This window comes from Streptopelia decaocto (assembly GCF_964273445.1).
Source record: "Streptopelia decaocto genome assembly, chromosome: 3".
NCBI classification, from domain to species: Eukaryota; Metazoa; Chordata; class Aves; order Columbiformes; family Columbidae; genus Streptopelia; species Streptopelia decaocto.
In genome coordinates, this window is record NC_138656.1 from 96,193,353 (window position 1) to 96,216,844 (window position 23,492).

Genomic DNA, 23,492 nt, shown 5'->3' on the forward strand with positions numbered 1-23,492 from the left:
TCAGGTGAGAAAAAACAGGACTTGTGCCTTATTTCATTAATTTTGTCAGTAGCAAGATTGCTTGACTCCCATCAAATTAGAAGGGATGCCTCGGAAACGTGCAAAACACAAACATGGGCAAACGGCCTTCAGAAGGCCATACTTGCTCCAGAGTTGTGCTGGGTTTTAGTTTTTTGGGTGGTTTTGGTTTGGTGTGGTTTTGTTTGTTTGTTTCTTTGTTTCCCAAAGTGTTAAAATACATAGGCAAAGACACACACAGAAATCATACTAGGGTTCACTCCTTCAAAGAGAAAAGTAAATTAAGACTTGGGCTTTAAAACAAAACCAAACAAACCAACCACCAAAAAAGTCCCCCCAAACATTCCTACGCATGTCTTATTATGACAAAGAAATAAGATTGAACAAAAAACTGTGGCATAGCCTCGATGTCTACTTTGGAGGCAGATTTCTTTCTTGTCCTGTGAGAGCTTAAGGAACATAATTTCTGATCCCACTGTGCAAACACGCCTCATTATCACGTTGCCTATTTCCAGGCCAGCATCGCCTCTGGGGACTGTTTGCACACTGAGCTTCAACCAGGTTAGGTGAGGTTGCAACACGCTGCTTCAGCTAAACAACCGCGGATGTAGGACCAGTGTATCAGTGCCCAGGAGCAGCTACTGGGTGTTGGATTGGCATGGTGAGCCCTGATGGCTCCACCTGCACGGCTGCTGCTGCAGCCACAGAGGAAGCTCCAGGAAACCCTTTTTCCTCCAGCTTTCCAAATTTGCTAAACTGCTTCCCACTGGGTGCTGATACTTGAACAAAACCCATGCAAATTGCTGCTTGACTCCTCTCCTTTGCAAAGCAAAGCTGCTCTTTATTTATGTAACATTTTCATTTAATTAGCAAAGAGACAGAACAAACTTTAAGGGGGGAAAAGAAAATTAAAAGGTCACCTTCCAGCACGAGGAACTACACAAGAGAGGGAAAGAAACGAACTTCTTTCTTCACGCTGGCCATGCTAAGGCCAAGGCTCCCTCGCTGTTGCCCCATTAGGATCTCACGGAGGTAACGAAACATCCGGAGCAGGTACAGGGTACTTGCTCTGCCAAATGCCCTGGCTACTGGAGAGGGGCCAAAGAGCATGATGCTTTGAGATGCCTTCCTCGGACATCTGACACTGGGGACGGGCTCTTTCACGCATCTAAACTACACAACAAAACCAGGGGTTTATTACATGACTGACTTAAAGTACTGCATATTTATTGCACCCAGAACTTATATTCAAAAACATCGTGATGCTGCAAAGCCCGTTACTCAAAATGCAGGTAACACAGATCAACTGCACTTGCCTGTGACCTTTAATTGAGGCCTGTGGCTCATCTCATTATGATAGTCTTTAATTACATGATCCCCTATTGTTTTTCACGAGGGCCTCCTCCTTCCAAAGCCTGGCTTGGAAAACTCTCACTTCATGAAGAGCGGCCCGATGTTTCCTGTCACCTTCACGACCGGACCCCCGTGGGACGGGGCCGGACCCTCCTCCGCTGTTCGGCCGCGGGACCCGCCGGCGCGGCGCCGCCCATCCCAGCCCAGCCCAGCCCAGCCCAGCCCGAGCCCCGCGCCGCCCCTGCCCCGCTCCCGAACCTTCCGCGCCCACCGGATTGGCCCCCGGCGGCCGTGACATCATAGCGCCCCCTCCCCCGCCGCCCGTGAGCCCCCCGCACCACTCTGACGTCACAGTCAGCCCACGGCTGCTTGGGGGGCGGGGCCCCCGCCCCGCGCCCGCCCCCGGCCCCGCCCTTGCCCTCGCGGCGCCGCAGCGTGAGAGAGCCGGCCGGTACCGCCCGCCGCCCCCAGCGCTGCCGCCGCCGCCGCCAGGTAGGGCCGCGGTCCCCGGGCGGGAGGGCAGCGATGGGGCTCCCCGCCCGGCGGCGGGATGTGGCGCGGCCGCCCGGGCCCGGAGGAGGGGGGCGGGTACTGGCTGGGGGCCGCGGCGGGCGGGGGGCGCCGCTCCGCGGGGCGCGCAACAAGTGCGGCAGCGGCGGGCGCGGAGCGGAAGGCGGGCTCGGCGTCCGGCGACGAGCGGTGGGGCCGCGGCCGGCAGCGGCGGGCGGGCGGCGGGCAGGCAGGCTGGCCGAGGGAGGGAGGGAGGGATCGGGGCGGCGGAAGGGCCGGGGTTTTCGCCGGGAGCGTCTTTCCCCGGTGCAGTTATTCAAAAGCATGATGCAATCTCCATTGCCATGGCTACTCCATCCCGGGGCGGCGGCGGCTCCTTCCGCCGTGGCGGGGCACGGAGTCTGGAGAAATAACACGGTCAGGAAGCGGGGAGCCCACCCGGGCGGTGTCGAGCTGTGAGGAAGCGGCCCTCGGAGCCCGCGAAGGGCTGGGCGCTGCTGCGGCTCCACGCAAAACCCCTGACCCGCGTTTCCCCCGTGGGGTGCGGGAGCATCGCGGGGCGGGACCATCCCGGCGCCGCTCCGGGAGATGCGGGGCGGCCGGAGGCGGGCGGGTGTGAGCAGCCTCAACGAGAGGGGCCCCTTGTCAGCGAGAGGTCTCGTCGGGCTGGGAAGGGAAGATTTCTTCTTCTTCTTTCCTGAGCTCGCAATCTTGCTCACAGCCCCTGGCCGCGTTCCTGGTTCAGAAATGGAGCCGCCGGTACCGTAATTCCCGGGTTTGTCTGCGGGACAGGGCAGGCGCTACATTAAACTAGCGGCATGGAGATGTGCGGTGCTTTTAAAAGATTCCTGCCCTATTTAAAATCTGAGTGTTTAAAGTGTACAAGCATTAGGAGATAAGTAGCAGAGGAAGGGCATGCAATAAAAATATGTCAGTATGTCAGGCGCACATGCAGGGACTTTCTTAAAAACTTTTACTTTGCTTTTATCTCTTCCATCTCCTGGAAACGCTCAGACATCAACAGCATTAGAAGCTGGCAATGCTTGGGGTTATGCAGAGTATTGTCTTAGGCAGTTTGTTTTCTCCTTCCCTGCCTGCGCTGGCTGTTTTTCTGCCCTCATCGCCAGCCCTGTTTCCCAGGGATGCAGCAGCTGAGGATCTGACTCTGGAGAGCTTTCCGGCACTGGTCGGTGCTATGAATTTGCAGACAAAAGGCTAGGTTTGTAGACCTGGGAAGGAATAGTAACACCTTGGTTTGCTCAGCCAGAAGGGCTCCTGGCAGATGACCAGAGGCATTTCTCCCTCCGGCAGCTGGGTGCCCTGCTCCGTGTCCCACGGTTGAACGACAGTGCCCCGTACAGCCAGTTTGAGTTCTCAGTGCTTCACGTGATCTCTGGTGCTGTGGGATTCACTGTTGTGGCAGAGGACTCGGGACCGTGGTGGAAAATGTGAACGAAGACCTCAGGCAGCTGCCAGCGATGCAGAGGGAGAATAAGGCAGGGGCACGGCTGCAGTCAGGATGCTTCCGATCAGGAAGTCTCTGAAACCGCTCTGTGCAAATGGAAACATGCCCTGCAGCTGACACCAGAGCAGGGCAAGCGTGCAGGCGTCTCTGGAGGCGGCACAGTCTTCGCCAGGGTTTTGGGCCAGGTTGCTTCCAGGGTGAGGTTATCTTGCAGGAGCAGCTCTCTCCCAGGACCCGGCAGTTGCAGACCTGCTGTAAGCATTTGGTTTAAATTATCACTGGTGGCCCTGGCTGGATGGAGGGTTTTGGAGCTGCGAAGTTTTTGTAGATGCCGGCTAACGGTGTTGCTGCATCAGGATTAAGCTGTTAGTGTAGAGAGGGGTACTTATTTATTTTTAATATGAACTCGTGAAGAGTTTTGTGATATAACTCTGATATTTCACTCTAAGCCCTCCTCATTCCTTCAGTGCAGCTGCAGCCTGAGATTTTTTTCTGGTGTTAGAAAACTCTGTAGCTAGAAATTAAATATTGGTGTATCCTCACGGCTGGCTGACAGAAGTGGAAGCTGGCTCTGGGAGAATAAGCCTGTTGCGTGCATGGTCATCTGATGCTGTTCAGCAATGAAAGCTGGAGTTTCTTGTAAAAACATTCATATGTTTGGGGTGCACTAGACATAGTCTGTTCTCAGAGCAGTGAGTAGCCAAGACACGCACTCTGCCTGGGGGCAGCTGTACTTGCACGCACAGAGCAAGGATTTCCCTTGGAAACTTGTGGTGCCTGGAGACGTCTGGGGTCATCGGGGTGGACATACCTTCCCAGCTTTCCATGAACCAAGGAGCAGGTGGAAGCTTGCTGAAGTTAAAAGTGGATTTGCCCTCAAAGATGCTGTTGCCAGCTGACATGGGTCAAAGATGCTAAAAGACATGCCAGAATTTTGCTCGATTTTACTGAATTCCTTACAAGGTGGACATTACACATGTAATGCGTGCTGGAAACCCTTAGGGACTTCTTTGTGGTTTTTATCCTTAAGTAGCTAAGTGAATTTATCGTAAGTGATCTAACTTAAGTTTCCTGTATTTTAGCATTCAAGTGCAACCAGAGGGAGCAGCAGCGAAATTCATGTGCCATGGAGCTTTGTTTTGTAAACTGGGAAAAAGTCTGGCTGATGGTCTGTTAGCTTCGCTGTGCTTTTTAAAAAGCAATTGCACTTTGTATGGTTTAACATCTTTTACACACCAGCAGCTGACGAAATGAAGTATATTTCACAAAAACTCATTCATATTTGGTACATAAATATAACATCATTAAGGATACTTAGTTTATGTGCTGTCTGATCCGTCTCTAGGTATACTTATCACAGTATTTTTAGTAAGTTGCTGTTGTCTTTACGTTTCTCAGCACGAATTCCTCTCATTGCATTCCTTGCCTTTAGTACAGCCAGAGTTGGAATAAAATATTTGGAATTCTCTGGTCTAATCTGTTCTTTTCCTGCTGACCTTCAATTTCTGTTGTTATACAAGAGGAATTAACTTAGAGAAGATGCGATTAACGGAACAAAAAAAAAGTAAATTGGAAATAATACCATAAATACATCAGGCCTCTAGGCAGCACCTTTCATTGATCGTTCTTTTGCAGCTTGATAGGACCAGATTTTTGGAAATATGTTTGAAGATTCTGATTTTTGGAATGATGATGGAACTGACAAAATTTTAGGATGTCAGGCTGACCTGGTGCTCAAGTCCAGCAGCCTCAGGTAGAAAGTCCAGTGCTGAGAGTGATCCAGAGCTGCCCTTTGGGAAGTGTATTCCTTGTAAGTGACAGTCAGTTGGTAACTGGTTAAATGCTCTCAAGTACTGAGCTGACCTCGTTCCTTTACCTCCCTCATTATCTGGGCATCGAACGTTGCAACACCAAAAGCTGTTTCTGCTGAGTTCAGAAAAAAAAAAACCAAAAAGAAACAACCAACAAAAAAAAACCCAACAACAACAGCAAACTCCCCACCCATACAGAGCAAGGTGGTGGTGCTTACAAGGTTGAAGCACTCATCTTCTGCCTGTCTTTTAGTGGCCTCAGAAGTCCTGGCTCAGTGGTGGATGAAGGGAGTCTCCAATTAACACAGTCTGTGTCCCACCTGAGACAAATCTTAGGGAGAGAAACAGCAGTTCCATGCAGTCTTGTTTTAAAGCAGCATCGTGCCTCTGTGACTGGGTGGCAAGGTGGGCCGAGTGGCATTTTGGGTGTCACTGCACGGGAGGTGGCTCTGCTTGCTGCCTGGAATTTCTGCCGTGGTGGCACAAAGCCAGAGCTCCCTTGCCGTGCTCAGTCGTATCGTGGGACGGGTCGTGTCAGAGAGGCTCCTTCGGACTGTGCTTTTGGAGCAGGTGGGCTCTTGGCGGTGTGTTTTTTCTATTCCAGGCATTTAAGGTTTGTTCTCTGACTTGGAATAGAGGCAGAGATGCTCTTTCAGTGCGGAGGAGCAGAGCCACAAATACATTTACCTTGTTTTTTTTTATTTTTTTTTTTTTTTTTACTCCCATGAGCAGCATGCTGTCTTGAGGTGGGTCACAAGCAAGATCTGTTGTCTCTTCAGAGGTATTAAAGCTCCACTTAGATTTGGCAGCTCTTCGTATAGGTCATGAAGGCATGTGTAGGTGATGATGTTGTTTGCTATAATCTCTCCTGCATAACTGAACAACTCACTCATTTTGTTGTCTTAATCCTCTTTTGTTACCTTCTTTTATTGCTGTGTCTGAAATTAGTCACATAGGGATGAGATCTATAAAACTGTTTAAACATAGGAATACTTTTGGGGCTGTTGGCCTCAGCTCTTTGCAGTAATGCTTTTGTTTTCATGTTTTTACAATGTACAAGGAGATGTTCTTCCAGGATGCAACATATGCTTTTGAAAGCTGTTTGACTGTATAATAGACTTGATAAATCGATGTTTACTGACTGCCAGTCAGAGCACACCTAACTGTGCACCTCTAGACATTTCATAAAACTGACAATAATCTTTGTAATCTGTAGCTGTTTTGTAATATGCAATATAGTCACTAATTTTTTTTTGTGATTCTTAAATGTGTTAAAAATGCAGAAGATTTCTGCAGTCCAAATGGTTTATGCATGCTAGCACTGGAAACACTTTTTGCATTAGGTGGAAGATCACATGCAAGGACAAATGAAAAGGATAATCAATTAATTACACGGAAGTCTATTTTAAAACTTATCTCCAGTTCAGATTGATTTGCTATGGTTTCTCCTAAGGCTGTTTAAATTTGGTATTGCTTAGGCTGACATCCCTCAAGCTCCTAAGTGCTGACTGGTAAATGTGGTTTATATCTAGGTTTGTGAGGGCACTGAAACCTGTACCCTATGTCTGACAGAACAGTAGTTTTATCTCAGTTTTATAAAGGTATTGTAAACAGTGACCTGATTTGATTTTTTGATTGACAAATCAAATAAATGCTGCTTCCAGTTTTACTATGGAGATAACTTTAGAGTTGTGCTGTGGATTGTGTACACAGTGGCTCTCCCTAGATCTGTTTAGTGAAATTAATCTCCTAAAATTTATTGCCGTGGTTTCTCTATTTGTGTTTTTGCATTTAGGTAAATACCAGGTAAATAAGAGCACAAGAGCAAACTTGTCCAAAGTATGTGGCTGGTAAATGTGTTCCTGCTGTATTCAATGCGTTGGAGAATTATTTAATTTCCTTGATGAAGTGGTTTCCTCATATGAAACACAAAGCATCAAGCATTTAGAAAGAACAATGGCAATCTAATAAATTCCCTTACCAGGTGTAGAGGTTTTACATGTGCATGCTGCTAAGCTTAATTGTGACTTCTGCAAGAACAAATGAATCATGCTACTTATGCTGAACTCAGTGCTGCAAATTAAGGGCTGGTCTCAGCATCTGGGTATTTTACATGCTCTTATTAAAACATTATTAGCCATAGAGGTTATGCTGGTTTTGGCTGGCTGGAGTTGATTTTCTTTGTAGTAGCTAGTAAGGCTCTATGTTTTGAATTTGTGCTGAAAACAGCGTGGATGATACAGAGATGTTTTGGTTACTTCTGAGCAGGGCCTACACAGAGTCAAGGCCTCTCTGTTCCTCACACCACCCCACCAGCGAGTGGGCTGGGGGTGCACACGCTATTGGGAGGGGACACAGCTGCAACAGCTGACCCCAACCAACCAAAGGGATATTCCACACCATATGATGTCATGCTGAGTATATAAAGCTTGGGGAAGAAGAAGGAAGGGGTACATTCAGAGTGATGGTGTTTGTCTTCCCAAGTAATTATTATGAGTGATGGAGCCCCTCTGTCCTGGAGATGGCTGAACACCTGCCTGCCGATGGGAAGACGTGAATGAATTCCTTCTTTTGCCCTACCTATTAAACTTTGTCTCAACCCATGAGTTTTCTTACTTTTACTCTTGAATTCTGTCCCCCATCCCACTGAGGGGAGTGAGCTAGTGGCTGTGCGGTGCTTAGTTGCTGGCTGGGGTTAAACCATGGCAGGTGTGCTTTGTTAATGATAGCTTTGTTGATGACCAGCAGCATAACGAGCAGGTAGAAATAGAAAAACTTTCCTTGAACTTGTATTTATGCTAAAGTTGTCTGGATTTAATTGACATCCATGTCAAAGCTTCATACTGAAGATTTACTTGTCAAGTGAGATGCTTTGGGCAATGACTAAATAGGCTGAGTTGCACTAACATTTACAGGAGACAAAACTTCCCTGTGCAAAGCTACAACAAACAGGGAATAAACCTTTTTTTCTTGTGTTTTCAAATTCTGTCCTGCTCTTTTATAACTACATAACCTTTCCCTTTGAGACACTTGGTCAGCGATTTGAACAAAGTGACTATTCCTCTTCTTTTGTCACTTGGAAGCACTCCTTTACCTCTGTGACCTTGAGAAAACTATTTCTCTTCTTTCTGGCTGTCTTTGCTGTGACTGGAGGGTAATTGCTTTCTTCTTACGCGCAAGTTCAGGCTCTCTGATTTCAAAAAGGATGTAGTCTTGATTTCAAGTAACACTCCGGCTTTTAAGGCGCATGCGTGCTGATGGATGTTTCTGGTGGTGTCACTGTTCTTAAGGATGTTACCAGTGTTAGATGAAAACTAGTATTAATTTGAAGAATAATGTGATTTAGCTTATTAAACTTAATATGCTTCAAAGTATCATATGGTTGTAGGCCATGTGTTTAGCTAATTAATTCATAAGCATGCAAGTTCGCATTGCTGCCTGTTCTGCTCTTTTTTTTTTCTTTTCCATACTTCACACTGTTACCCTTAATCTGAAATGCTTCCCAGCAAGTTTGTATTTCTACTCTGCCCTTGTTGGCTAAGGAACCCCTAGCAGGTGCTAGTTATGGGAAAATGCCTTCTTCCCTGAGATGCCGTACAGCTGCGGGCTTGGAGCAGGCGGCAGCTCGGTGTAAGAGCTCCTCTGCTGAGTTAAAGCCACGGCATCTGTATTCAGATAGAGGTCTCAAGGATCACATCAGGTCTTGGAGCTCTTAGAAATGAGCAAAAGAAATCTGCTTCTATGTTTGCCACTACTCTATTAATTGTCAACATAGGGGTCTGAACATGGGGATCTAGTTCCTGAGCTGGTCCCGTGTCCTCGGATTTGGTTTCACTCAAGATAATGAGGACTTGGGAAACTAGAGACCTTTATACCTTAATCTTTACAGACTTCCCCTTAGATGTGCTATTTCTATGCACATAATTTAGTCATAAAGTTTCTGTTAACCTTTTTCTGAAGGATTATCTCTTGATCCTGGGTGGCTTTTAGAAAATACTGATGTTTTGAATCATCATTTTTTGCATCATCTACTAGCCAAACGGTAGGGAGAACCTTTGACTTAAATAACAGTAATTAAACCTTTAACCAGTTAGGAGGATGACATTCTCCAATGTTTAACATCACCCTGACCTTTAGAAAAAGAAACTTGAGAAACCTTTTCATGTGCTGGAGTTCAGATGGTGTGCTGGTTAGGGTGCATGGCACGTGTGCTCACTGAAAAGCATCTACGTGTTCAGTTCATTCACGTGGCTGCTTGCATGCTTTTGAGCAAAACCTCACGTGGTTGCTGCAGGACAATGTTGATAGAAGCACAGGATTCTGGATTTGGTTTTGAAGGACACAATGATAGTTAGTTGTGCATGCATTTTTATATACATGCTTATGTGGATTGCAGGGTAGCAGATGCTTGTGGTGAATGTCTGATTCCAGTTTGGTGGTTCAGTTCTCTTTTGCAATACTGGCCTGGAGAGGTTCCTCTTAGCTGATCACAGACCCTGTGAACTGGTGCAAACTCTCAGCTGTTTGTCCTAAATTAGGGTCATGCATTTATGCCTCGGGTCATACATTGGTCACTCAGTTCACTCATGTACAATGGCCTTTTGGCCTGGTGTTAACCTTTACTTTAGTTTTGGTGCTTTGACTTACTGCATGCATGAAGCCTCATTAATGGCGAAAATACCTGCACTTGAATGTGGTTCAGAATTTTCTTCCTTAATTAACATATGTGATATAGTGACAGGAAAAAAAAAAAAAAAGAATGATGAGGGTTCTGGAGCATCTTTCTTGTGAGGAAAGGCTGAAAGAGCTGGGTCTGTTCAGCCTGGAGAAGAAAAGGCTGAGAGGGGATCTTGTCAATGTTTATAAATATCTCAGGGGTGGATGTCAAGAGGATGGAACCAGACTCTCTTCAGTGATGCCCAATGATAGGATGAGTGTCAACAGGCACAGACTGAAGCACAGGAGGTTCCTTCCAAATATGAGGAAAAACTTCTTTACTTTGAGGGTGCCAGAGCACTGGAACAGGCTGCCCAGAGAGGTTGTGGAGTCTCCTTCTCTGGAGATGGTCAGAACCTGCCTGGACACATTCCTGTGTGATCTGCTCTAGGTGAACCTGTTTTAGCAGGTGGATTGGACTAGATGATCTCCAGAGGTTCCTTCCAACCCCAGTCATTCTGTGTGATTCTGTGGAAATAAGCTGCTAGTCCAGCAGGCCTGGTTACTTAGGAATTTTTCTCTGCCTCCTGAAGAGGCCTAAGCAGAAAAGCCTCTTGTGGAAGATTTTAGTGCGTTTTTTCATGTTTCATGGAATTCCGACTTGCATGCCACCCAGAAGGTGCAGCTAACACCATGGTCCCTTCTGCAGCCTCTCATTTGCTCTGGCTACTACAGAGGTGGCTGGACTTGACCATGAACTGGGAAACTTTGGGTGGGTGTCCCCATCACCTTCAAGAGGTGAAAAGGTAGTGTCAGGGCTAGAGGAAAACGCAAGTTTGAGAAAACACCAGCAATATATAGGGTGGCAGACCCATTCCATACAGATGGAGAGGGACAAGACTAAGCAAGTCAGTAAGCAGTACTGCATTTGTCAAGCCTTGTCTGTTCAGTTAAGAATGAGGAGAAAAAATTATAATAATACAGGTAGTCACAGAAAGGCCTCTGTGTTTCAGTGTAGATCATTGCCCTGCTAATGCATGAATTGCTGCTGCTGCCTCTTCTTGCTTATAGGTAAAAATTGTGCATGGACTTAAGCCATTCTTAGAGCAAATGGTGGTGTTGGACCACTTGTCATGAGAGTTTAAATGGTTGTAACTGTCCTCTAGTTTCATAGCCTTCATCTAGTTCCCGGGTAGTTCTCCAGAGGTCATACATGGTCCTCCACTTTCACTTGACAGATTCCCAGAACCTCTAACTTCCCTACCCTTCCTTCTGCTCTTCCAAAACCATCATCACCTTTCTTCGAAGCAAGCAAAAACAGGCTGCAAGTCTGGCCATGCCTTGCAGAACAAAACTAACATCTTCTGGTACTTCTTTATATTGATTCTTGTTCTATCATCATTGCTAAGCGGTTGCATTAAGGTAGAGGAAGGGACTGCTAATGGTGCTTTCAAAGATGTTTATCCTGTTTTTTGAAGTCCATCTAATTGGCTTGTTCTTTCTAAATTCAGTGCAGAGTTCGTTTAGATAAGATATTCAAATCTAAACTCTGGTTTAGCAATTGCAGAGCTATCATGAATTTCCAGTTGTGCAGGCTGAATATTTATTGGTTTCACAAAACACATCAGGTTCAAACAATTCACCAACACAGGTATCAGTTGCAAACAGCATAGTTCAGTTTTCTGAGTGCTTGTGGGGATTGACGTAGTGTCTTAAAATACACATTTAAGAAGCTGTTAAAATACAGGTCTGAGTCCTGAAGGACGCACTTGGTGAGAACACAGGGGTGTCGCCAGGTTTTAACTACCATCTACAGGATGTGAAAAATGATCTTCGAGTTAGTGTTTTACATCCCTTAGTGCTGTGTTGTCTCCAAAGGAGAGATATCTGGCCTTGAGAGGAGGTGACTGTCTTTGAACCTACAGTGACGGGACTGTAAGTGACTTGCCAATCTCACGCATGAAGGAGTTTAGCCATGAAGTTACAGAGTTGTCCACCCCCATCCCCTTTTCATTTGTCCTTGCTGCTCCTTTTCTCACGTTTGTATTTCTTTCTGTATCTATTTTTCAGGCTTTGCATTTTAAAAGCTTATTTGCCTGGTGCCATGGAAGGTTATTTTGCAGAACAGAGGAGCAGGGCTGGGTTTCGGGCTGAACTGATGAAGGAGCCCTAATCGGCCATCGGCAGCTCTAACACGTCCCTCCTTAGAGCAGCATTGCTCTTTCAAGACCCCTACCAAATTCCCATCTAAGCTGTCAGTCATTTGCCTGAGAGCAGAATATTAGCCAAATCTGGTTTATTTGCTTTTTTCTTTCCTCTGTTCCTCCACCAAGTACCAGTTCCTGTGTGAGGCCACAATAAACTTGAGCATTTAGCTTCCCTGGTTCAGAATAACAGGTCTGTTTGAGTGAAGGGTCCCTTTGCTGCTGTTTATTTTAGAGGTGACACATCTGTGTGGAGGACTTGTGTTCCAGCAAGATAAAAACATTGTGGAAAAATAACCTTCAACCACTGGAATTGTCTTTTTGTATTTGAAAAATTGGTTCATGAAAGTGTGTTTTTGCACAAAAGCATGTTTTGCTTTTAGCATGCAGTAAAAATAGAGCCATGGTGATGTCGAGATTCCAGAGGGAAAAACTTTCAGAGAGCTACCACCATGAATAAGCAAGTTCATTGCCTGAACCATCAGTCTGTATCCTACACATTCTGTACAAAACATACACGAAATAGGTGCACTCAGAATGTAAAGGTTTGTGTTTACCTGCTGAGCAACTTCTAATATATTGCCATCTGTATAACAGATGGCTAAAGAGCTTGTCATTTGCCCAGAGTTTACAGCTGCTTTACAAGTGTGGTTGATGAAATACAACTTAATTCTTTCCTATCTTTCAATCCTGGCAAAATTTGAGTGCTTATAAGTACACTGTAAGTTAAAATCTAACTTACACTTCTCTGCAAGCATCATAGTAAAGGAGAAAACTTTATTTTCCGTGTGTAAATCACTTTCTAATTATCTAGCAATGTGTTTTTCTCATATAGTAGGTTTAATTGTAAGCTTTGGGCATCAAGTGAAAAAAAGGAAAATCAAACTTCCCATTGAAATTTAGCCTTAGGCTACTGCATTCAAGGTGTGTCTCAAATCGCTAGTGAGGTTGTTGATTATAATTTCTTACAGGATAACATGATTTAAGGCTGATAATTAAAGGGGATGCTTCCCCTCTGTCTTCAGGGTTCTCAGCTGCAGGCTCACCAGCGTGTAGTAAGAGTTTTTGGTTATATTCGCCACCTGTTTAGCTTTTTATTTCAATCCCTTTCTGTGTATTTATTTCCATTAGCTCTGTTTCTATTGGAATACTTTTGCTGTGTTTAGATAGAATCAAACATTCAAGTTGCCTTTTTTTGGAAAGAAATCTGTCATTGGTCTCTGTCTGCTGTGTCCCTCCATGTTTAATGTTCTCCCTCTTCCCCTTGCCTCCTGCTCTCTTGCCTTGAGACTGTCCTTAGTCCTGCAGTTTTCAAGACAGAAACATAGCAACACATCTTAAAGTCTCTCTCCTTTGTCTTCTGAACCTTTCGAGGGTTTTTGTTGTTTGCTTTTTACAGTGCAATAATCTGACAGTTAATGCTGTTATGATTATAGTTAAGAAATCTCTGTAAGTTAGATCTGCATTACATGAACATACCCTCTATGACCTTTTGTCATTTCACGTTTTCTTTTTTCTGCAATTCTTGCACTTTTCGCTAGGATCATGCCTATATGTAAAATGATGTGTGTGCAATGCATTTTATTTTGGCTTTCTTGTGAGAACGTTTTATAATTCTGCTTTAAAAAATTAGCGTATTTCTTTTTTGTCCGTCTATTTTATTTATCTTCCTTTTTGCCGGATGCGATGCAGTGGCTTTGAGCTCCAGTCAGGTAAGACCTCATGGTCACCTCCGTGTGCCTGCCTTGTGCTGGTGCTGCTCCTCCAGTACATCAGGTGGTGGATGGACCCAGCTGGAACCTGATCTTCTTGCTTGGTTATTTTTGGGGGCTACCTCAATTGCCTCCTGCATGCCTTCACCTGGGCAGGGTGGAGTGCAGGGGAGGAATGAAAGCAGCCCTTGCAGCAGCATCAAATCTGTTCTTGGCCGCTCCTGGTCACCCCACAAGCCCTGGGTGTGGTTTTATAGCCATGGACCGACCTGGCTGAGCGGAGGAGTTGAAGTGAGGGTGCGGAGATGCACGGGCTGCCAGCCTGAGGGTTAGCAGTGAGCCGGCACCGGGACAGGCGTGAGCAGGAAAACTGCCTGTATGTCAGGGAGCTTCTCATCTTTAGGCACAGGTAAGTTGCCGAAGACATAGTTCAAGAGAGACTTTGCCCAAGCAGCGGGACAGAGAAGGGGCATCTGGTACACCCATCTCCAGGGGTGGGGGAGCAAACTTCTTGCCTGCTGCTTGTGTGGGTATTGGTTTGTGCCTGTGTTTAAAGCATGTATTTTTTTTTAGCAAATTACAGTACTGACCCTGCCTTTGCTCCGGTGCCTTTGAAAGTGTGAAGAAAATGTCGTAAAACCTTCTGCACCTTGGCACTAAAGCTGGGGCTTCAGTCTAGCTGGGTTCTTCACTGGAACTGGTTTTAACACCATTTAGTGGGACTTGCACTACACAAGGAATTTTTTGCTTCTTATTGAAATAAACAAGTGGCTAAGTTTTGGAGGAAATTGACCTATTTTGCTGGAATTCCCTGCAAGACTTCTGCAGGTGCCTGAATTTTCTATATTATGAGCTCATAGAAAATAGCTTGGCAGTTGTCAGATGTTTGGACAGTGTGTTTTGTTGGTTTTTCCTCCAGTATTTTGTTTAAAGTTCATAGAAAGAGTCAGTGATAAGATCACACCAAGCTTTACCACTGCAATATTTCCTTTTAATTGGTTGATTTCTCTTTCCCCCCTTAAAACGAAGAATAAAATACAAGAAATTTCAGTAATTGCCTGCTGGAGCAGGGTCTTCTGATGAAGTAACGTTTAGGAAAGTGCTGCCAACATCAAACCAAGGAAATGTACAGGTAGAAATGCTTTCTTTTCTACCCGCTCTAGGAGTCATTGTTTTCAGGATTCCTTGTTACAGCCGATGATCTGTTACCCTGAAACTTGCTGATTTTCAGCAGTGGCTGGTTTGGCACAGGTCTGGTGCAGGCAAGGACGTCCAGCTCCTCAGGACCCACAAGGCTTCTCAGCCCTGACTTTGTGTAGCAGAAATGCCATCTGTCTGGTTTTGGCAGCTCTTTGTTTACAGATGTGCTAAGTGTTGTGCAAGAACGGAAATGGGGGAAATGATCTGACTGGTGCATCTGTAAGAAATATTCTGTCTCGTTGTCTTCTGGTCCTGTAGCAGGACTTGTTGTCTTCACTCTCAACACTCCTTGTCAGTTGCAGGCAGGAAGAAAACAAGGTCAAAATCTTGCCTTACATAGTGTTAGCCCCTTTATTCTTTGGAAAGCAGATCAGATCTTCAAAGGTGGTTGCTTTTCTGAATGATGAGGCTATAATTTGTATACTACTTTGAAGGCAGGGGGTTTAACAGGGTGCCTGGTGGCAGGGTTTTGTCCAGAGCAGCATGATGCCACAGCATATCAGTTGTACCTAGAGTCTTTTTTTTTTTTTCTTCTTTTCTCTTAGTTCTCAGAATGGTGAGAAAATGAACGTTTTTGGTACCTTCTTCTATTTAAGATGGCCATCATTCATACTTGCCTGACTTTTTTTTGTTAATACTGTTCACTACATACTGTCTGGTATGATGTTCAGCATCTTAAAATGAAGACACTGAGTACTGGTCCAGCTGTAGCTGTACAGGGTTAAGTCATGGTGGGGGTACAGCTGGAAAACAGATAAGTTTGAAGATTGACTTTTCATAGCATGGCTGGCTGTATGAAGAAACAGCAGCAAGGCAAGCTCTGCTGGACATGTACAGTATGAGTATACATATTTTCTTCCTTTAGGTAAAAGTGTAGAAGTTCACTGTTATTGAGGAATGTAGGTAGTTCAGTGCATTACATGGGGGTTTTTATGTGTTATGGCTCACCAGGGAGTTCTCCCATAGCACCCCAGGTACTACCCTATGCTTGTTGGAAATAAAAGTAAGCATGCAAATGATACATAACACACTGTAACTTGCCTAAGCATGACTTGCTTGCATGCACTTTTTCAGTGTGATCTGGTTTCCCAAACACAAGAGGTTCTCCAAAAGGTATCGTTTACCTATATGAACACAGGGGTTGTCGCTACACATCTCAGCAGGGCATGTTAATTCAGTTTTTGTGTGTACTGTGTCCCTGTCCTAGACAGTGCTGCATAGCGCAGCGTGACCTGCGTGACTGGCACCCTCAGCTTTCATGATCTTCATCTAATTTCTCAACTTTTTATTGGATCACTATATCTAGTCAGACTGTGAACGCAGATAACCTTTTTATAGTTAAACCTTGGTTGCTGGGTAGCTGCACACAGCCATTCCTTGCTTTGCACGGTGTTTCACATGTGGAGGAGAATTGCGGGTGTGTTTAGGGGTCAGATAGCAAGCTTTCATATACCAAGCTAATAAATGGAAAGAAGGTAACTTAAGAATTATAGGCCTGTCCTGTACTTTCAGTTTTATTCTAGTGGTGTTGCCTGGGTTCAGACCTCGGTGCAGCAGTGTTTCGGCAAGGGAAGGGGCAGCCTGGTGGCCGATGCTCTCTTGGCGCCGCTGCTGCGGGGTGGTAGAGGACATGAGGGTTCACATGGGAGGATGGCCCCACTTATAACTCTTCCCCCCCCCCCCCCCCTACTTCTTGCTTTTTAAATTTAATATGCAATTATGCGATGTGGACATTTAAAATATAAAAAGGTAGATTGACACAACTACAGAGCACTCAAGCTCTGGTCATGCAAGACTGGGCTTCTCTGTCCTTTGGTTCTGTTGGCTCTGGTCTCATTGGCTCTTGACCAAGAAGCCTCATTAAAATAGGCTTTGAAGACCACACCTTTATTTCTGTATTGTGGAAGTAAAAAATTAGTTTGAGTGAAGTGCACAAACAGAGGTTAGAGGAATCCCTTTATTAAAAGGGAGAGGAGTTTTTCAGACCTTCTTGCAGGTGGCACTTGAATAAGAGAAGGGAGACCTGAAATGAAAGCTGAGGTCCTTATGGCCCTCTGGGCTTAGCTTTTGACTCCTTCATCTTCTCAGCTCTCTCTCTTTAGCCTCCCAGGCTTCCTCTGGCTAATTTGCCGTTGTGACCTACAGCTAGCAAAGTTTTTCCAGTTGCAATACCAGTGTGGCTTTTGAAAAAAGGGGAAGCTTCAGATGCAAACAGTAGCTGTTAATAAACACTCGTGTACTGCCTGGGAAGGGCTTTGGAGTGAAGCTATATAACAAACGCTGTGCTTTGGCTTTCCTTCCAAAAAAGTCAGTTTGTAGCTCTTGTGCTATGTACATGTTCTCCCTGTTTATATCTAACCTAGTTTGCTACAGAGCCTCTCTTCTGTTTCTTTCACATTAAAAAAAAAATAAATAATGAACAAACCAGTTCTTCAACCCCCAGCTGGGAATTGTCTGCACAGTGTCCTCGCACATTTTATAGTTGTGTGCTGTTACAAACATGACAGTTGAATAAACCTGCAAGCTTTGCCTTTTATTCCTCCCGTTTCTATTTCTGTAAATGCTTTTTGCAGTCTACACTTTATTACTCTAACAGCACCGTTCTATAAGCCGGTAGCGGCGAGGAAGTTTCCAGTATCGCGATGCTGCGGTGTGAGTGCTGCGGTCTGGCACAGGGTGCCCCCTCGAATGTTTTATTCCAGGAAAGCACATGCTGCTGCAAAAGCGTTTTCCCACATTGCTGAGGGATGCCAGATCTGCTGCTGCTAAGGGGGGCTTTGCAGCACGAGAGATCCGTGTTTGTAGCAGGATGCATCCTTCTGGGATGGAGAGGCGGAGATGTACCATTTTCCTCTAATTCTCAATGCTTCCATGGGTGCGTTTGTGTGGTTGCTTCCAACTTGCTCGTCCCACTCAGCCACTGCCCTCGGTGTTTTCCCTCTGGCTGACGTTATCCCGTGGCACAGCGAGAACCATTGACTGCAAGGGGATGAAATGCATGTGAATGTCCTAATCTAGGATGCTCCTAATTTGAGCTAGTTTAGGCCTGCTGAAAATGTGAATAAAACTGCAGGGACCTGTGACTTGTCTTGATTTGCCTATCTGGAGGTTTTTAGATTCTGGTTTAATGAGTTATTGGTTATTGAGTATGATTAGTTATTCCATTTTGCAGTATTCTTTCTTGTACTTGTTTCTGTTCTGTAAAATACTTTAATTACCACAACTGTGTTTATGTATGAAGGTAATAATTACTGAGAGATTTGGAGGGGTGGAATGACATGAAAAGTAGTGGCATGAAATCATCCCCCTTGGTAACTGTCCAAAGTCTTCCTTTACCCCCTGCATTTTTAAATTATTTGAAATATCATTGAGGTTAAACTATTTGAGACTAGATTCTCTCTTTTTTTTCCTGCATTCTTTACACTTCCCTGAGTTTTTTACAAATCATTTATTTCTACACTTCATTGCACTGGTGGTGCTGGTGAGTGTGAAAGCTCAGCACTGTGGGTCCTGCTGACTCAGCAGCCGGCTGGAGGATTTGCTGCTGGTGCAAGATGGGCCAAAAACCTGCATCGCTTTGCTAGAGATGCAGTTGCAAAATAAAGTTTAAAAGTAGTTTATTGCATTTAAACAAAACTAAAGTACAAAATCCACAGCACTCGTGCTTCGCTTGGTTTCCTATAAAATAAATATACTTGCACTTTCAGATCAATCTGGACTGTGATTTGTTCTAAACTCCTTTTTATTGCTAACGTTAAGCATGCTTGGGACCTGCAAGGGTATTCGAAAAGGAAAGGGAAAAACAAAACAAAAAAAAAAAAAAAAAAAAAAAACAGCCAAACAAAAAGGGATCTGGGGTTGGCTGCAAGTTCAAAAGCAAAGGGAACACATGCAAGTTAAGGCTTTGGGAACAGAAAGGAGAAACTGGGCAGCTTTGCAGAAAGAACAGACAATGGTTGACAGCTTCGATTGTTGGTGCTGTCTTCCAGTTCTCCAGCAGCTGAGCATTTTCAATTCTAGTACATTTACAAAAGCAAATTTCAGTGTGATCATTGTGTTTTTGGAGGAGGGATAGTTTGTACTTTTGGAGGAGGGAAAAGAGGAGTCACCTCTGCAATGACAGGGACTGGGAAACATCAACTAGAAAACACAATTCAAGATTTCCGAAATTAAGTACCTAAAATTAGGCTTCGAAGTTCTAATTTAAGAATGGAGAATGTGGCTGTTTTCCAAGAAGGCTGAGCAGCCAGGCCTGATGGCGCGTTGCTCTCAGAAGCCAGCACAATTGTTTAGATGCCTATTTTGGGGATTTTTTGGAACTCAGGTTCAGGCATTGAAATGTTAAAACTGGGATCTGTTGCTTCAGGGAGTTCTCATGCAGAAGGGTGAGAGCTGAAGGATCCTGCTGAATCCTGCAGGCTCCCAATGCTTTGAGCTTTCAGCCCAAAATGTTTTGTTGCTGCCCTTTGATTTGCTTAAAAAGGGTGGCGAGGGACGGGGGGCAATCCTTTATATTTTTGTGCTGTATCTTTGCTCCTACAAACCAAACTCAAGAAACAACATTAAAATGTGAGTAAGAATTACTAAATCACTTTTTGGCATAAGCCCCCCAGAATGTGTTTTCTGTGGATAGTGTAGGAGACAATTTGCTTTGGAGGGCAGGAGCTGGTAAAATACTTCAGTATTCAGTAACACTTTCCTCAGAGTGGTGATGTAGGTTCAACAAGGCCAAGTGCAAGGTCCTGCACCTGGGTCGGGGCAACCCCCAGTATCAATACAGGCTGGAGGATGAAGAGACTGAGAGCAGCCCTGCGGAGAAGGACTTGGGGTTACTGGCAGATGAAAGACTGGACATGAGCTGGCAATGTGCGCTTGTGGCCCAGAAGGCCAATAGTGTCCGGCAGGTTGAGGCAGATGATTCTTCCCCAGCTGAAGTTCTGCGTGGAACCCTCAGTACAGGAAAGACATGGAGCTGTTGGAGAGAGTCCAGAGGAGGCCACCAAGATGATCAGAGGGCTGGGACACCACTCCTGTGAGGACAGGCTGAGTGAGCTGGGGTTGTTCAGCCTGGACAAGAGAAGGCTCCAGGGAGACCTTATTGTGGCCTTTCAGTACTTAAAAGGGGCCTATAAGAAAGATAACGGCAAACGTTTTAGGAGGGCCCATTGTGATGGGACTAGGGATGATGGTTTTAAACTATTAAAGTGTAGATTTAGTGAGAAAGAATTTTTTTTACAATGAGGTTGGTGAAACACTGGCACAGGTTTCCCAGAGAGGTGGTAGATGTCCCATCCCTGGAAACATTCAAGGCCAGGCTGGATGTGGCTCTGAGCAGCCTCATCTAGTTGGAGATGTCCCTGCTTTGAAGGTCCCTTTCAATCCAAACTTTTCCATGATTCTATGGATAGTGTGCCTTGCTGTGGGATGGCTTCGAGGTAAAGGAGCATTGCCAGTGATCTGCTCATGTACCTGGTCAGCTGCAGAATTTGCTTACTTTGAGTGTTAGGAAACATGCAGATAACAGTGTTTCAAATGGCCACTGGTTTAATTTTTCTGGGAGTTGATGTTCCTCTGAATCGGGAAACTATTCCAATTAAAAAAGAACCCTTGTAGTTGCTGCCGTTGAATCAGTGTTTAATGTTGTGTGGCTGTTGGCAGGAGACTTGATGCATTTTCACATGACCCCTTCTGGAACAAAAGCAGATTGTTTCCCTCTGTTTTTCTGTTACACAAATGAGTTCCTTTTGAAACAATTTCTTTTTCTGCAAATTCTGGAAATCAACACCGTGAGTAGTTCTTCCTTTGCTGTGCCTTACAAACTGCTGTCTGATAATGCTGCCACAAAAAGCTGCTTTGGGGCAGCACCAGAAAAGCTCCTTTGGGGTAGCAGCCCAAAAAAGCTGAGACCTCTGCAGAAAGCCTCCTCCTCTTGAGGAATGAGATTTTCTTCCAATTTTATGGAAGGGTTGAACACAGTTTAATTTCTTGCTGTCTTTGTTTCTGCTTTCATAGTTGTTTCATTTCTATATCTGCGTTTTCAGTGACCAGCAAACAACACTGTATAGCAAGTCAGTTCTGAATTGAGCTTTTTTGTATATTTTTGTATAGCATTCCTTTCTTTTTGAAACAAACTGTCCCACCTGAAGTCTTCCTCTGCACAAAGGGGAGTTAGAGTCAGGCACTGATGCGGGGTTATGGGATGTTGCAGTGCTGCCTCACTAAATCAGTTGGTGGATCAAAGGAGCGACGGACAAATTGAGTAAGTGGGGATTTCAAGCAGCAAATTAATTATCCGCTAGGAAATGCTTTTTCTGGCCATATTTAATAGCTGACATTAAACAAACAAACAAAAAAACAGAGGTGGAAAAGAAAAAGAAGAGCTTGCTCTGGATCACTTACTTTCTTCTCCTTGGAAATTCTATACTAATTTCTTACAGATTTCCTGATGTTCATGCTTCTGGTAGAACAGCATGGGCTTCTTGGCTAAATTTCCTTATTCCTAGGACACAAGCATGCCAGTGTTGTGGCCGTTCACACATGCACTCACAGTTTGTGTGTCATAGCTGATGAAGCGATGTAATCCCAAAAATGCACCTTTTTGTGAAGGGTGTGCTTGCGTGGGCTGGGCTTCTTCAGTCAGAAAATAAAACCCGCATGAATCAGCGCTGCAAAAAACTTTTAACACTCCTGGTTGGTTATTTTAAGCGAGCTCTTTTGTTTGTTCCTGGTGACCAGATTCCAGGGAAGTTTCTCTGCCTTTGTGTGGTCCAAAGTTGTACAAAGACTTGATGCACACTGAGAGGAAAGTCCTTTTCTGTGGGTGTCCTCAGGAGCCCCCTGGGAAGCGGTGGGTTGGGGATGCAGCTGAAACCCTCCTGCCTGGAGCCCTGCGGTGAGGGGACAGGGACTGGCACAGAAGACCAGGTGATCTAAAGGCGTATATCCAAGTCTTTGTATTTTCCTGGTCCCAGGCAGCTCCCAGTCCTGCTTTGGACTGGGGAGAGGACATCGTTTGCATCCTGCTTGGCTTTTCTTGCTGGACTTGAAATAAACAGAGGTGTCAGCCCCAGCTGACTGAGACCAGAGGACCTCCTATTCATTTTACTTGTGTAAATCAGAAATCCCCTAGAGGCAGGGTTTTAACAGGTGGAAGAGAGGTGTTTCTTTAGCCAGAACTGAAAAAAAATAGAGATTATTGTTTTTGTTGTTAGCAACCACATGTAAACTCGTGTAATTGTTTTGGTTTGTGCTGTGGGTATGTTGACAGCTTATGCATTGTGTATGTTATTTCCCCAGAAATAAAAATTGCCATTTAATATTAGTACTTCATTGGGGGTGAAGTGATAGAAACACCAAGAAGTAAAAACTATCCTATTAAAATGAATAAAATTATTTTAGTGAAAGTTCAGTACAGTTCTGGATAGGAAAGAGAAAATTGGAAGGGGTTTTTTTTGTTTGCTTGTTTTAGTTGTTTTTTTCTTAAGCAAAAAGAAAATGACAACGACTTCTCCTGAGAACAGTTTCGTCCCTGCTCATGGAAAGTGTTGCTACTTCTTTCTTGCTTTAACCTTAGGGAGGTACAGCGACTTATGTACCGCAGTATGTGCTGGCTGCGTGGGGAGCTGACAGGTGACATTTGAATCACTCTGCTCTACTGATGTCAGATGAGATTTGTGTGATAATGTTTCTGGAACGGGAGATGCCCATGCCATAAACTGCAATGTTTTCTCCCTGGCCTCTCCAGCCCTCTCTGTCTGTCGGTGACTGTTGATCTCTTGGTTTTATGGGCTGTTAATCAGGGCTGTAATCAGTCACCTATCTGCAGAAGTGATAGCAGAGCCAGTTTTCACTTTTATTTTTTCTTCCGTCCTCCTCCCTAGCTAGCATTGCCAGGTGTTTGAGGCTCTTTGTTAAAAGAGGTTCATAGTATTTATTTGAGAATTTCAGTGTTGCTGGCTTTTTCAAGGTCCAGTCCTCCTCCTTCCTCTTCCTCCTCCTTGCAGAGGGATCTTGCAAGATGTCTTGTTGTATTTACACTTACAAAAATACAGAATGAAAAAGAACTTCAGGTTAATCTGAACTCATTATTTTAAGCTTCAGTTTATCTAGATCCGTGATTAAATACTTCAGCGGGAAATACTGCTTTTACACCAGTGGCTCTCTGAGACTAGAATAAGCTTTATGCACTCTCTCTCTCTATATATATATGGTGGTTATGTCCAGTATGTCTGATGCAATTTTTGCTTGTTAGTGTTTTCTTTGTTAACCCTAGCAGATGGTATCCAGATGATTAAACCATTTTTGTGAGCTGAAGAACTAACTTTCTTATCTTCTTTCTATTTCAATAGGTTGTAGAATGGAACTTCTGGATAAAACAATCAATAGCTACCTTGACGTTTGGCTTGGACCCAGAGGTAAGTTTTTTTCAAAAAATAAATACATAAATAAAACTGTTATTAAAATGTAGATACTAAAGCATAAGAAACAGCCTCTAACATCCTGACATTGACAGGTGACTGTTTTCTTTAGCATCTGCAAAGTGTCAAAATGTATGATTCTGTAA

At 44.7% G+C, this 23,492-nt stretch overlaps 1 protein-coding gene across 2 annotated transcripts in view; it reads left to right on the top strand.

The window, feature by feature from the left end:
• The first annotated feature begins 1,778 nt into the window (after positions 1-1,778).
• ELOVL5 (ELOVL fatty acid elongase 5) overlaps positions 1,779-23,492 on the top strand; it is a 38,577-nt gene continuing 16,863 nt past the window's right edge. The window contains exons 1-2 of one of the 2 annotated variants that reach the window (XM_082049712.1): positions 1,779-1,858; positions 23,276-23,343. In XM_082049712.1, the coding sequence (XP_081905838.1) occupies positions 23,286-23,343 (58 nt within the window). In that variant the 5' untranslated portion in view covers positions 1,779-1,858; positions 23,276-23,285. Of the gene's footprint in view, positions 1,864-23,275; positions 23,344-23,492 lie in introns of both variants that reach the window. The other variant, XM_082049713.1, reaches the window with a different exon arrangement.